Below are 14,431 nucleotides of genomic sequence, written 5' to 3' on the forward strand. Positions count from 1 at the left end.
CATTCATTCACATTATTTTTTTCCTTAAGCTCTCTTTCAATATCAACACACATTTTTTAACAATCTAAACATGGTTCAACTTGAGTTTACAGCAAAATTATTGGCTTTATGTTTCTTTCTAATTCTGGTGAATTTCTACATAGCTGAGGCTGGTGTTAGACATTATAAATGGGATGTTAAGTATGATTTTAGGTCCCCTGATTGTTATAAGAAACTAGTTATAACCATTAATGGAAAAACTCCAGGACCTACCATTGAAGCACGAGAAGGTGATACTGTTATTGTTGAAGTTAACAACAATTTGCTTACAGAAAATCTTGCCATCCATTGGCATGGTATCAGACAGATTGGAACTCCTTGGTTTGATGGAACAGAAGGGGTATCTCAATGTCCTATACTACCTGGAGACACCTTTGTTTATCAATTTGTTGTTGATAGGGTAAGTTTGACACATCGTGATTCTGTCAAACTCACCGTTGATTCAAACATGATCAAATCATTTATCTGTTGTTTTTCAGTTTAAACATTCATAAGCTACATTTGTGTAACAAATCATAACATACGAATTTGTTCATATCTAATTTGGTTGCATGTTTGATGTAACAGCCTGGTACATATCTTTATCATGCTCACTATGGAATGCAAAGAGAAGCAGGGCTATATGGAATGATTCGTGTAGCGTCGAATGATCCTGAACCCTTTTTTTATGACTTGGATAGAAGCATTATTCTGAATGATTGGTATCATAAGAGTACTTATGAACAATCTGCTGGATTATCTGCAATCCCTTTTCAATGGGTGGGGGAACCTGAGGTAAATAAATTGATGTATACTTATTCAAATTCTACAATCATATTTTTCTTCTTTTTTCAACTGTCTAGCTGTTGTTTTTATTAATTGTTTGTATATTTGGTTTCACCAGTCACTTTTGATTCATGGAAAAGGAAGATACAACTGCTCCTTAACTGCTGATGTTTGTAACTCAACAAACCCTCAATGCTCTCCCTTTGTGCAAACGGTCGTCACAGGAAAAACATACAGAATTAGAGTTGCAAGCTTGACTGCTTTATCAGCTCTTAGTTTCCAAATAGAGGTAATCTTTCATTCACTCTATCATTCTTAGTATCATCTAGGGTTTTAAAAGAAGGCCTAGTTGAGACTGATCGCAATTTAACCTTGATTTCTTTTTCCCTAAATTTCTTTTGCACCACTAGTTTTAACATGTTTCTAATTCTGCAGGGTCATAACATGACTGTTGTTGAAGCAGATGGACACTATGTTGACCCATTTGTGGTTAAGAATCTCTACATATACTCAGGTGAAACATACTCAGTTATTGTGAAAGCCAATCAAGATCCATCAAGAAACTACTGGATCACCTCAAATGTTGTAAGCAGAAACAGAACAACTCCACCTGGTTTAGCCATTTTCAACTACTACCCAAACCATCCAATGAGATCCCCACCTACATCTCCGCCTCCTCCGCCAGCTTGGGACAATGCCGAGTCAAGACTAATTCAAAGCCTTACAATTAAAGCTCACCCAAATTACACAATCAAACCCCCCACAACCTCAGATAGAGTCATAGTTATGCTCAACACACAAAACACTATAGGCGGTGTTCGCCATTGGTCTGTTAACAATGTATCATTTTTCCTACCTCACACTCCTTATCTTGTCGCACTTAAAGAGAACATAACTGGTGTATTCAACCAAACACCACCACCTGATGGTTATGATTTTAAAAACTATGATATTTTCAGTGTGGCTAACAACACAAACGCTACTTCTAGCAATGGAATTTATAGGTTGCAGTTCAATACAACAGTGGATGTTATACTTCAAAATGCAAACACTATGAATAAAAACAACAGTGAGACACATCCTTGGCATCTTCATGGGCATGACTTTTGGGTACTTGGATATGGAAAGGGTAAGTTTGATGTAAACAATGACCCCAAAAACTATAACTTGGCGAATCCCATTAGGAAGAACACTGTGCCGGTGCATACTTTTGGTTGGACTGCTCTGAGGTTTCGCTCGGATAATCCTGGTGTATGGGCTTTTCATTGTCACATAGAGTCTCATTTCTATATGGGGATGGGAGTGGTTTTTGAAGAAGGAATTGATAGGGTTGGGAAGCTACCTTCGTCCATCATGGGTTGTGGCAAAACTAAAAATCTTCTTAGGCCTTAATTAAACAAGAACTTTCAATTTTTTTTACCTTATATACAAATTAGTCTTTTGCTCAGTTTAAACCAATTATTTGTTCAAAAGAATCATCTTGATATGTATTTTTTAAATGTTACTTGTAAAATACAAATAGTGCCGGCCTCATTGCATAGGTTGTAAAGTGTAATCGTACTTATGAAAAAAAATTAATCTAAATTAATTTATTTTGAAATTATCTTTTTATCTTATGTTGGATAGAATCTACAATAGACTACTTCTCTGGTCTCCTCCGCTCACTGTCACTGCCAACTTGCACATGAGTGTCATACAAACTTTACAAAGTCAATCCCTTACAAATATCTTTGACCAAGTTGCTACTTCTACGCAAGCTTATCTTCTGTCATTTTCAACACATGGCATTTATTGTATTTTCTCTGTCAAATATGGTTTACACCAGCTATCCCGGCATAATGTTGAATTACTTTGAAAATAGGAAAGTTATACCACTACTAACAATTCAATCCAAATTTTCTTTAGAGAAGAAAGTAGGGCTCATAACAATATATTTAATAGCTATTAAGATGCAAGTATCTATTGTAGTTTGGTACTCAGCTCTTGGCCTCTCTAGTCTCTTGAGTTGCCTGCAACTCAAGCAACTCAGATTGTTTTTTTTCTTTTAGTTGTAACTAACTTTCTCCTTGGGTAGTGGCTATAAGTATAGCCTTGGGAGGGAAAGATTAATCTGAACTTTTCATATTTGAGTGCAAGTAGTAAGGAAAAGAAAGAAAAGAAAAAGAAACCGTGAGAATATCTTAGGGGGTTCTTAGTGATTCATAGCTGAATCATCCTTGATCATTAAGGTGTAAACTCTCAAATTCATATAGTGATCTGTCAGTTGGATTATATCGCAGAGATGTAAGAGCAAATGGCTCTGAAATTCATCAACATGTTTTGGTGCTCCCTTTCTTCTTTCTCATTGCTTACTGTTTTATTTTGCAATATCGGAGTCTGTTTTTCTTTTTAGCTCCTGAGCATTTAATTAAACTAAAAGTACATATCAGGATAAATGACAGGATTATATATCTCTTTAGAAAGTTGCTACTTACTTGCTAGCAACTTGTAAGCTAACAAATAGGAAGTTTCTTGAAGGAAAACTCATTAGATGACACAAAAAGGCTTGATAAGTAGGGAACCCATGCATGACATGAAATATACATAGTCAAGGAAAAATCAATATAATCTCAAGAAAACTTTAAAGACTATATCAACAAAAGTTTTATTATAGAACTAATCAGCATACAGTAGATGGATAACAATGTAAAGGAACTACAAATTTTCCAAGATTCACTTCAGCAGAGAAAGAAGTGCAGAACAAACTAAAATAAACTGAGCAACAGTAATGGAGATAACAGCATGAACTAATTACAAATTTCTCATAGTTCACTTCAGCAGAGAAAGAAGTATAAACGGCCATCTTATTATCAGCAGGCATTGCATTCATAAACCATGGTGATCTTCAATCTCCACCATCGGTTTGACCTGAGGCATGGGAGACATACCTGCTGTAGTGAAGCCAGCAGCACAACCTCCACGTCCATCAAGAGCAGAACAGGTTCCATCCGAAACAAGACCTGCAGCATCCGATACAGTAGCCGATCCTTCCGATGCTCCTTGTCCTTCACCTCCTAAGATAGAGTCATAAGCAGCAGCAACAGGATTGATATGCGGAAATGGCAAATACACACTGTGCACAACTATCTTCACATTGCGAATGACATCAGCCACCTTAACTCTCACATAGTTAATTCTCATTGGTGCAAGTGTCACTCCTCCACCAGAGGTTGTGATCAGAAGCGGCTGGCCTCGTTCCAGTGTTGGCAGAGCAGTACCAACAGGAAGCTTCTCCAGATCCGTTATGGACAAGTAATGGTTAGGCACGATATGGAACCGTATATTGCTGATATATGATTGAGAACCGGAGAATATGGAAAGATCATCCACGGCGAAAATAGTCATGTTCTGGAGAGTTATGAGTTCTGCGTATTTTACCTTCATAGCGAGGGAGAGTATACTGAAACCGTTATTACGTAGCCTGAGCATTGCATCTCGGAGCATGAGGCGCATAATAGCAGGAAGCACTGTAGCTCCGTGAGGGTGAGTGTGAGCATGTGCACCGGAACGGTGATCCGGATGGAACGGGAAGGAGAGTGAAGTCATTCTTTCTACGTCGCAAGAAAACGGAGATAGCGTAGAGACGAAACCTTGAAGACCGTGAACCACGATCATTCCGTTGTTGAAGAGATCCGGCTGTGTGATCTCCACGCCTCCGATGAAGACCTTCGCAGCGGCACCGGTACTGTTGATCTGATGAACTAACTCGGAAGTGACGGTTATACAACGGCCGGGACTCAGTGTCTCGATCTTGGTGCCAAAAGCAAGTCTCCGCAAGTACTCGATCGTGAATAAACCTGGAACAATGTGTTCACGGAGAAGGTTAGGAACAGAGCAAGAGAAGCAACTTCTTAGCGAGCCATCGGAGGGAGCGAAAATCGTGGAAGGACCGCTCCAAGTTGACGAAGCAGTGGTTGATGCATCAGACAACGACGGAGCGGCCGTTGCAAGCTCGTGAAAGCCAAGATGTGACAAGATCGGTGGAAGCAATGCAGTGTGAGAGAAGAACGAATGTTCTTGAAGATCATGTGGCGGTGGTGGCGGCGGTGTCATTGACGGCGTGAATGAAGCTTCGAGTCCTTCAGTAGCATCAACCTGAGGACCACAGAGCATAGCAGCAAAGAAGATTGCTACGATCAAAGAGAATCGCAGTGAGGAAAAGGAAGAAGAGTTTTCCATGGTGGTTAGAGAAGAAAAAGAAGAAGCAATGATTCAAGTCTCTGAGAGTGAAAATGAATCGAATGAGGAAGATACAGTGAGAACCATTTATATATACACGCGAGCGCGCGAACGAAACGGTTAGAGGAATTTTGTAAGCGTACGAGTTAGTTACGCGGTTGTTAGAGGTTAGAACGTTTTTGAAATTTTTCGTTTGTAAGCGTGCGAGTTAGTTACGTGAGAATGAGATATTTTATCTTATTTATTTTATTTTATTTTTTAAATTGAAATGAAAAAGAAATAGAAAATAGAAAATAGGTGGACCCGGTTCGGGGTTTGATATATCCACAGAGAGCCATTCATACAAAATACAGATAGAGGAATAGAAAATGGCGCTCTCGTTCTCACTCTCTTCAGGCGTAACCGTTTCTAACCGTTTTCCCTCTACTTGTATTTTGAAACCGAATGGTAAAAGTCGTAATGGGCCTAACAAGGTGTTATGTTCGGCGCGTAAGGATAAGACTCCGTTAGTTGGAATTGGGTTAGGGATTGTAGCGGCTTGGGTAATGGGTTTAACGGCGTTGGATGCGGATGCAACTAGAATTGAATACTATGCTACTGTAGCAGAGCCAATGTGTGAGCTCAATTACGTTAAGTCTGGGCTTGGTTACTGCGATGTTGTTGAGGGTTTCGGTGATGAAGCTCCTCTCGGAGAGCTTATCGATGTTAGTTTCTTAATTACTAGTTCATTTTCCATATGCGAAAGTTTAATTAGTTACTGAATTGATGATATTATTGTACATTGCAGATTCATTATACTGCGAGATTCGCCGATGGAATCGTGTTTGATAGCAGTTATAAACGTGCTAGACCTCTTACAATGCGGATTGGGGTTGGCAAGGTAGATATATAAGTTTTCATTATTGTTAAATTTTTTGTTTGAGTTTGTAATTTTAAGGGTGAATGAGTTTTTCAGGTAATCAGGGGATTGGATCAGGGAATTTTGGGAGGTGAAGGAGTACCTCCGATGCGGATAGGTATTAAATTTGATCTAAGTGTATAAGTTCTTTGATTATGTACATGGTACTCGCAAAATTAATCTGCAATTTTTTTACCTAGGGGGAAAACGCAAGCTAATGATTCCTCCATTGTTAGCATATGGTCCTGAACCTGCAGGGTGTTTCTCAGGTTTCATTTCATTGATTATTAATTGTTGCATAATTATTTGGTAATTTAGTCCTGAACATGGATAATCCCTTTTCTTAGACCTAAAATACAAAAAAGTTGTAGACATTTGAATGACGAGATGAATTGTTACTCATTGGTTAATATTACCTGTGTAATTGATTATATGCATTGCACCACCCTTTAGTATATTTTCTATCAATGTTGTAAAAATTAGTTCTATGCATTGCGGAATTTGAATAAATCGCTACTCTTTTGCGATACTCTATTTAAGTACAATGTGTTGTATTGTAGTAGCTTTGTGGTGCTGTAGCTCTGTAGCATAGTGGAGTTCGGAAAAAGAAATGCCTATTTTCGACAATCTGCAAGTGAAAACATTGTTCTCTACTTTCCCTGTTTGAATTTGTTTTTGTGCCTGTGTTTTTTTCATTGAAAGAATTATAAGACCATGGATCATTTTAGGATGAGCGGATATTGAATGCAACATTGAATTTGTATTTGTGCCTGTGTTTTTTTGGTTGAAAGAATTATAAGACCATGCATTTTGTTTTTGTGCCTGTGTTTTTTTGGTTGAAAGAATTATAAGACCATGGATTTTATTATCGGAAGAGCAGTGAGTCATTAAATATGTTAGATTTTGACATTTTTGTTACTGATTCATTAGGTGATTGCAATATACCCGGCAATGCCACTCTTCTGTATGATATTAAATTTGTCGGTCTTTATTCGGGCAATAGAAAGTGAAGGAAGTCAAAATTGATAAGATACATGTACACATATGAACCACAGATGAATTGGGTGAGTTTTTTTAATCTTTTGAAATTAATTTATTCTTAGTTTAGATAGCTGAAATACTATCTATCACTCAGATTGATATATCCAGCTTACTTTCTGTATGCTCTGCATCTAAAGTATTCTAAACTTGTTGGTTTTCTTTCCACATTATCTGAATTGTATGCACAAGTTTCAAATATTAACCAACCATGTAGGTTTATGCATAACCTTCATGATAAAACATTGATCACCTGCTTTAGAATTTGTAGATTAACCAGTTGGTTTTTATTCCATCTAGTAAGCAATATTAAAATTTGCTGACACACATAATCATAGTTAAAGCATAGGCTACTTAATATTTTGACACAGGTTTTTTTTGAATATTTTTCTTATGCAATAGGGAAAATGATGTTTGAACTTGGGATCTCATGCAAACTACTTAAACCCATCATTATTAACCTTATCCTAGTGGCATGGTTTATTTGATAAATTTATGATACAATACTGTTTAATGACTAAGTGATATTTAAGATGAAGAGTTTTTGTTTGTAATCTGATCTTTCTCTGATTTGGATTGTCTAAAATACATATAATCATTATTTTTAATAGTTTAGAGCAATGAAATGGTTTTTTTTTTGCTTGTGAATGTGGATCAACTGGTTAGGCTGAACCTCCTTGCTTCCAGCTCTCTAGAGTTACTGTTCCTGGTTGGTACGGTTGGACGAGATTGACCTGATTACCCATTTTAAGAGTAACAAGGAATCATTCCTGGTGATATAGATTAGACAATCTGGTGTATCTATGCACATAACATGATACAACTTTTTGTATCTTTATTGTAAATGTAATATTTCCAATAATGATCTCTGAATGATTAACTAATAAATTCTTTATATGATAATTGTTATTCCTATTACATGTATCCTTTATCTTTTTGATCTTCTTTTTATGTTGGGTGCAATAAAATGCAAAATACTGTCAATGTTTTTTCTTAGGTGAAGACAGGGGCAAATGTTCCAGAAGTAGGGAGCAAGCAATCGTGCAGGTTAGGCAAAATGAAATGCAAAATAATGTTAATGTTTATATTACTGAAAAATGAATGAACCTTATAGCTTTTGAGCCTTTAAACAGTTATTTGCACCCTCCTTTATGTGCCCTTCATTTTTATTTTATTTTGGTGTGACCTGACATTCATTAAGAAGTGTAGAATTGTGGTTGCGTGTTGTTTCCTTCTTCCTATAATGATCAAAATACTATTTTTCCTTTTCAACTCCAGTTCCAACTCCAACACACAAGCAAAAATAAAAACTTTAATCACACAACAAGACATGTTTGTTTTATTTACCATTTCAACCTTACAGGCCCTATTTATTTGCAATTCACACGTTTGTTTTACTTTTACACCCAATCCAGCTTTCCTTTCTAGGAGAAAGAAGACCATAACAATAGAAATTAGAAACAATTTCCTATCTTAGGTCAAGTCCCACCAAAAGTAACCACTGTAAAACTACAAGCAGGTACAGTGTACAGTTCTGGAAAATAACAAAATTAGGAAACAAATGCAATGATAAAAGCAACGTCTCTTGTCATCCTTTTTCATGTAAAGAAAAGTCCTTGATCTAGGGAAACAAGACCTTGAAAACTGACCAGAAAAAGTAAACAAGAAAAATGAAAGAACACACTAGATTAAAATTTGAAAATTTACAATGCCAAGCTTAGAAAAAAACTTTTTTTTTTGTTTACATGACAGAACATGCATTTGGGTTTTCATCACTGAACATGTTGACATAAGGATCTTCATATCTTGTCATGGTCCCAGTGGCTGGAGCATTCTCCACTCTCCTCACATAACCAGGAGGAGCCCTCTTGTCATAAGAAGAAACAGCATATGGTTGAGCCACCAAGTTGTAAGGCACATAAGGCCAAATTTCAGCCTTCTTCCCCGTTGACTTAGCCTTCTTTAGCACCTTGTTTGGCTCCACAAACCCAGTTACTGTTACTTTTTGCTGTTTACGGTTTATCTCTACCGATTTTACCCCTGAAATCACCATTTCATTTCATCAACTTCATGTTGAATGTCACTGGTAAAATGATAATGATAAATGATGAAAAGTTGAAAAGAATGTAACTTTACCACTTAGAGATGAAAGGGTTTTCTTGACCTTAAGCTCACAGCCATCACAGTCCATTCTAACCTTTAGCTCTACAGTTTGTAACTGCTTCTTCTTCTTCTTGAGGTGCTGGTGACCACTGCTCATTAGATCAGACAAGTAGTCCAAAGTTCCACCAACTCCCATTTCTGTATATTCAAAAGTAAAATGGTTTATAAACAAACAAACAAAAATACTGAAAACAACTTGTCAATTTAGATATAACTTCTCGAGTGTCTCAAACAAGACAAAAACTATAGATTATAGAGAACTTAAGTGATTAAAAATGGTGTTTTATGAGAGTTTTGCTAAGGAGCATGTAAATGGTTAATAGGTCGGTTATGACTTGAATGTACAAGGATGGTTTTTTATATTGAAAAATGAAAACGAGGGAAGGAACTTGCTTTGTGAAAAAAAAGGATTCCTTCCTTACCTTGTACTAATAATGAATAAATAATAGTGCTCTGTGAAGAACTTGTTCACTTTGGTTTGAGCTCGTTTGCTTGCATATAGGCCTACTTATAGAGGCGTTACTTTAATCAGATTCAAACAGAGGAAATGTAGTGGGCCCTACATACACCATTAAATAAAGTGTCTTTTCCCTACTTTTATTCTTAGTTTCATTTTATGTACTACATGAAATTCAAAAATATCCTACAAAAGTAAAACGACATTGTATTTGAGACTAATTATATGTTGCACAAGTGTTGAGTGTTGTCCAATGCACAAGCCATTTTTCCTACCATTTGATCAATAACATTTATAGTAGATTTATGGTATGACTTGTTCATCTATGGTAAAAGTAAATTTTAACATAATACAACATTTGTTTTACTTGTGCTTTATAGAACCATTCTGTACTTAATATCTCATTTTAAGTTAAAAAAAAGTCAAATCTCATTTTTTAATAATTTTTTTTACATAGACAAAACTTTAATAATCATTAGAAACTCTCATAAGCAATCGTGGATATCATGATTCAAACTCTATTGATGATGTTAAAGCTAATTATATCGACTTCAATCAATTTATTTAGGATTTACAAACACGTAGAATATGTTATTCATTATAAAAATATTATCGCCTCATATTATAATTATACTTTGGATCTTAACAAATTAGGTGTGAAATTTGCAATGGAAAGTGATATTTTCAATCTTGATGTTGAATTAACTTTTAAATTTAAAATATTGTTGTCAAAAAAGTTTTTAAAAATAAAAATACTTGCTAAATTAGTTGAAAAAGAAATTGAATGGATATTTTTAGTTGAAGTCATGTATTGCAATAAAATCAATCTTTTAAAAATTGGGCCGGACATCAAACCGCTAAAGACACTAAGTCATTGTTTCATTGATCGAACTATTGAGTCACTGATCGAATTGAATAGCTAAATTAAATTAACTCTAATAACTCGATTGAATAAATCGATCTCCATAACAAAACTATATAGTTATTAAACCAGTCAAACCAATGACTCAGTCTTTAAAAATTCATGATACCTTTAAATTTTCAAAATATTATAATTTTACATGTTCATTCTTTAAATTCAAATTCTAAACATTGTCATCACACACAACACAATAATACAAAATTCATATCTAAATAAACTTTGAACAAAGTCTAATTCTAATAAATTTAATTCTAAGAAGAGAAGCGTGTTCCAAATAAATTTTGAACAAAGTCTATTTATATATTTTTATTTTATTTTTTAAATTATCAAAACGACGTCGTTTTGTCTGGAAAAAAAGCAAGTGTTTAACTTGTCGATTTTCCAAATCCCGTCGGTTCATCAGTTTTGACTAGTTATATCTGATTTTCACTGATACACGGTCTAACAATTAGATCAAATCGACGATCCTTTTGATTCTCAGTTCAATCAGACAGTTTAATGCGATGTTTAAAACACTAAATAAATCAAATATTAAACTTTATTGTTAAACTCAGAAACATGAAAATAATAAAAATTATTAGGTAGTCTAATTTTATAAAATTATTTTAAAAATTATTATCTATTAAAAAACTTAAAATAGATTTTAGAGGTTTTAGTTTTTGGTTTTTAATTATTAAAACTAGTAAGAAAAAATAAAGAAAAATATTATATTAATTTATAATATTATACCATTTTAAAATAGTTTTTAAAAATAAATTATCAAACATATTTTTTTCTTCAAAATTATTTTTTTAAATTGATTATTAAAATGATTTTTAAAAACTAAAAACATAAAATTCATTTAAAAAGAACTCTAATTTTCGGCTACATCCAGCCAGGCTCCTCTAGCCACAGATTGAACTGCTAGAATCCATAAGGCATATGCCAAGTTCTTAATGCATTTGATTACTGTTCCATCTCCTCATTACAAATTACAAATTCTAATAGTTCTAGTACTTCAAGTATAATTTTAATTTATTCTTATTAATTACGGTTTTAATTAATAATTTAGCAGTGATGAGTACCTACTTGCTGTTGGAACATACAAATCAAATTAAGGTTTCTTTAATGGGAAAAATGATCAATTGAAGAAGATGAAGATTAAAGAATGAAGAGAAAATAATAGAGAGAGAGAGAGTAATTGAGGGTGAGGTAGTGAATTGGCATTAACCACAACATAGGAGTAGTGAGCTCCTTATATAGTACAAGTTACAAAATGATTGGAATGATTTAAAACACCCTAAAACAAACAGAAAAACAGTTGGGCTTCAGTGTAACCGGTTACGGCAAACAGCGTAACCGGTTACGCAAACGCAACATCTACAGTAAATCTGTTTCACGGGTTCGTAACCGGTTACGGTAACAGGCGTAACCGGTTACGCCAACTAAAGTGCTAAAAACAGCAGTTTCAACACTTGCCAACCCCAACATAACATACCATATGACATATCATATTTACCAATAAAGTATAGAAGATACACTCCTTTTCTAGTGTATATAGATGATGACCATACGGAGTCCAAAATTTCTAACAAAGAGAGGTTATAATATACACTCACTTGACTTTACAAATATTTTTCTTCTTAATTTATATTAACAAAATTATTTATGTAAATATTTGGCCAAATCACAAATGACAGAAGCCACGACGAATGCGTTTGGTTGGGATTTTTGGGAACATTCACGTAAAACAGCTGTTCAAGGAGTTGTTGGTGCATAATGATTAACTCCAAAATATGAGTAGCACTATTTATTTTGTTTTTGACAAATATAAGACTGCGCACCATTTTGGAAGCTTCGTTAGTCCGATGCTCAAAGACTTGAGAACAAATATAAAGGAAAGTAAAATAATATCATAAGTAATCAGCTGTGTATAATTACCAGAAACTTCATGATCAAACTGCCAATAATAATCAAGAGAGTAACATTAAGAGAGAAAAAGAGTTGAATTGTCTTCTTCATTTGTATTGAGCAAGAGATACATGAATCAACTCTATTTTGATGGAAATCGGTGCAACAATTACCCTTACTAAATAAATATGGGATGATAAGTTCATTCACGTATACTTTGTGTTGACCAAATGATTTATAACACAATAGTAGTGAATTGGGATATAAAAAAGTTTTAGAAAGATTTAAAGGTAAATTTTAAATTATTTTTAAGTAGAGTTGAAGAAGAAAATAAGAGATAAATAAATAAAGTAAAATCAAAAGATAAGGGATAAGGGATGGAGCACACCAGATTTATCGGAATTCGGTCTAAAACTATGAAACTTATGTTCAATCTCGAAGGATGGTACTTTATCAAAGTTTTAAATACATGTTCAACTTACAATCTCTTACATCAAGCTTTTATCTTAGGTGCTTGCAATCTTTATACTTTATAATACATAGCCTTAGAGATGCAGCAGTTGGTTATACACAAGTTTACCATTTTGTTGTTACTCTCTCAATACTTACGATATATGAAGTGTATAAGAAAATTATAAAAGAAGAATGAGAGTAAAAGAGAAATTGTTTTCACATTTCTTGTGTGTTTTCAAATGACCACACAGCCTATTAGAGTTTGACCTAACTCATCCTTACAAAACTGGTTGGTAAGGTGAGGAGTGTCACTCTATATTAACTCTTTCAATGCTCAATCTTCAACCAATATGGGACTTTAGGATCTTTCTTTAGACTTGGTGCGTGGATATTAACAGATAGGCTCTGATATCTTATTAGAGTTTGACCTAACTCATCCTTACAAAACCGATTGGTAAGGTGAGGAGTGTCACTCTATATAAACTTTTTCAATACTCTGTCTCCAACCAATGTGGGATTTTAGGATCTTCCTAATACAACCTCCTTTTAGATGTAACGAAATCAGGATTGTTGTAACGACTTCAGCATACAAAGGGTTAAAGATACACCAGTTAGATGTAAAATCAGCATTTCTCAATGGACCTTTGGAAGAAGAAGTCTATGTCAGTCAACCACCAGGACTCGAAATCAAAGGGTAGGAGTTGAAGGTGTACAGGTTGAGTAAGACTCTATATAGTTTGAAGCAAGCCTCAAGGGCTTGGAATAAGAGAATAGATATCTTCCTGATCGAAGTAGGTTTCACAAAGTGTGTCTTTGAACATGAAGTATATGTCAATGATGCTAACAAGGTCAGTCAAATCATTTTATGCATGTATGTAGATGATATGCTGATTACAGGTGCAGATGAAGCTAAGATAAGAAAAGTCAAGTTGAAGCTAATGCAAGAGTTTGAAATGTCCAACCTAGAAAACTTTTCATTTTTCCTAGAGATGGAGTTCAAAGACACGGGTGAACGAGTGTTCTTGCACCAGAAGAAGTATGCCTTAGACATCTTGAAGATGTTCAAGATGAGAAACTGTAATGCACTTGCAACGCTATTGGAATCTAGAGTAAAGTTGAAGAAGGTTACAAATGACGAGTTTGTAAGTGCAACATTGTACAAACAAATTATTGGATCCTTGAGGTATCTTTGCAACACCAGGAAAGATATCTGTCAAAGTGTTAGATTGTTGAGTAAATTCATGGAGAAACCCCAAGAATATCATCTCATAGCAGTTAAAAGGATGTTGAGATACATAAAGGGTACGACTAATCATGGTGTGCTGATGCCAAGACAAAAGAAGACTAACAGAAATGCAGAGGTATATGGCTAGACTGATTCAAATTTCAATGGAGATCAAGACGAGAATAAGAGTACTGTAAGCTGCATATTCATGATCGAAGGCGCTCCAATATCTTGGAGCTCAAGTAAGCAAAGAATTGTGGCTTTGTCATCAAGTGAAGTTATGTACGTGGTTGCATCATATGCAGCATCTTAAGCAGCATGGATAGAGATGTTGCTCGAAGAACTCAAGATCATGGAATCTAA

The 14,431-nt window shown here is 34.8% G+C and overlaps 4 protein-coding genes across 5 annotated transcripts; 2 read left to right on the top strand and 2 right to left on the bottom strand.

The window, feature by feature from the left end:
* Positions 1–2,520, top strand: LOC131641739 (L-ascorbate oxidase-like). The gene is made up of 4 exons (XM_058912042.1): positions 1–439; positions 607–813; positions 923–1,093; positions 1,240–2,520. The coding sequence occupies exons 1-4, from the start codon at positions 71–73 to the stop codon at positions 2,194–2,196; spliced, it is 1,704 nt and encodes a 567-aa protein (XP_058768025.1). The 5' UTR covers positions 1–70; the 3' UTR covers positions 2,197–2,520.
* An 815-nt stretch (positions 2,521–3,335) lies between these two features.
* On the bottom strand, positions 3,336–5,105 carry LOC131641740 (uncharacterized). The gene has a single exon (XM_058912043.1). It carries the CDS (start codon positions 5,020–5,022, stop codon positions 3,670–3,672), a length of 1,353 nt encoding a protein of 450 aa, XP_058768026.1. The 5' UTR covers positions 5,023–5,105; the 3' UTR covers positions 3,336–3,669.
* Positions 5,106–5,361: 256 nt separating this feature from the next.
* Positions 5,362–8,230, top strand: LOC131641741 (photosynthetic NDH subunit of lumenal location 4, chloroplastic-like). Of its 2 annotated transcripts, none has more exons than XM_058912045.1 (6): positions 5,362–5,726; positions 5,810–5,902; positions 5,978–6,038; positions 6,121–6,189; positions 6,851–6,984; positions 7,956–8,230. In XM_058912045.1, exons 1-5 carry the CDS (start codon positions 5,391–5,393, stop codon positions 6,928–6,930), a joined length of 639 nt encoding a protein of 212 aa, XP_058768028.1. In that variant the 5' UTR covers positions 5,362–5,390; the 3' UTR covers positions 6,931–6,984; positions 7,956–8,230. The 2 variants fall into 2 exon arrangements, with proteins under 2 accessions (XP_058768028.1, XP_058768027.1); XM_058912044.1 differs by lacking the exon at positions 7,956–8,230 and adding an exon at positions 7,625–7,876.
* A 39-nt stretch (positions 8,231–8,269) lies between these two features.
* On the bottom strand, positions 8,270–9,673 carry LOC131641742 (heavy metal-associated isoprenylated plant protein 23-like). Its single transcript, XM_058912046.1, has 3 exons — positions 9,544–9,673; positions 9,095–9,259; positions 8,270–8,998 (listed from the first exon to the last, which is right to left on the bottom strand). Exons 2-3 carry the CDS (start codon positions 9,255–9,257, stop codon positions 8,700–8,702), a joined length of 462 nt encoding a protein of 153 aa, XP_058768029.1. The 5' UTR covers positions 9,258–9,259; positions 9,544–9,673; the 3' UTR covers positions 8,270–8,699.
* Between the last annotated feature and the right edge of the window lie 4,758 nt (positions 9,674–14,431).

Source organism: Vicia villosa, unplaced genomic scaffold (genome assembly GCF_029867415.1).
Source record: "Vicia villosa cultivar HV-30 ecotype Madison, WI unplaced genomic scaffold, Vvil1.0 ctg.004003F_1_1, whole genome shotgun sequence".
Classification (NCBI taxonomy): domain Eukaryota; kingdom Viridiplantae; phylum Streptophyta; class Magnoliopsida; order Fabales; family Fabaceae; genus Vicia; species Vicia villosa.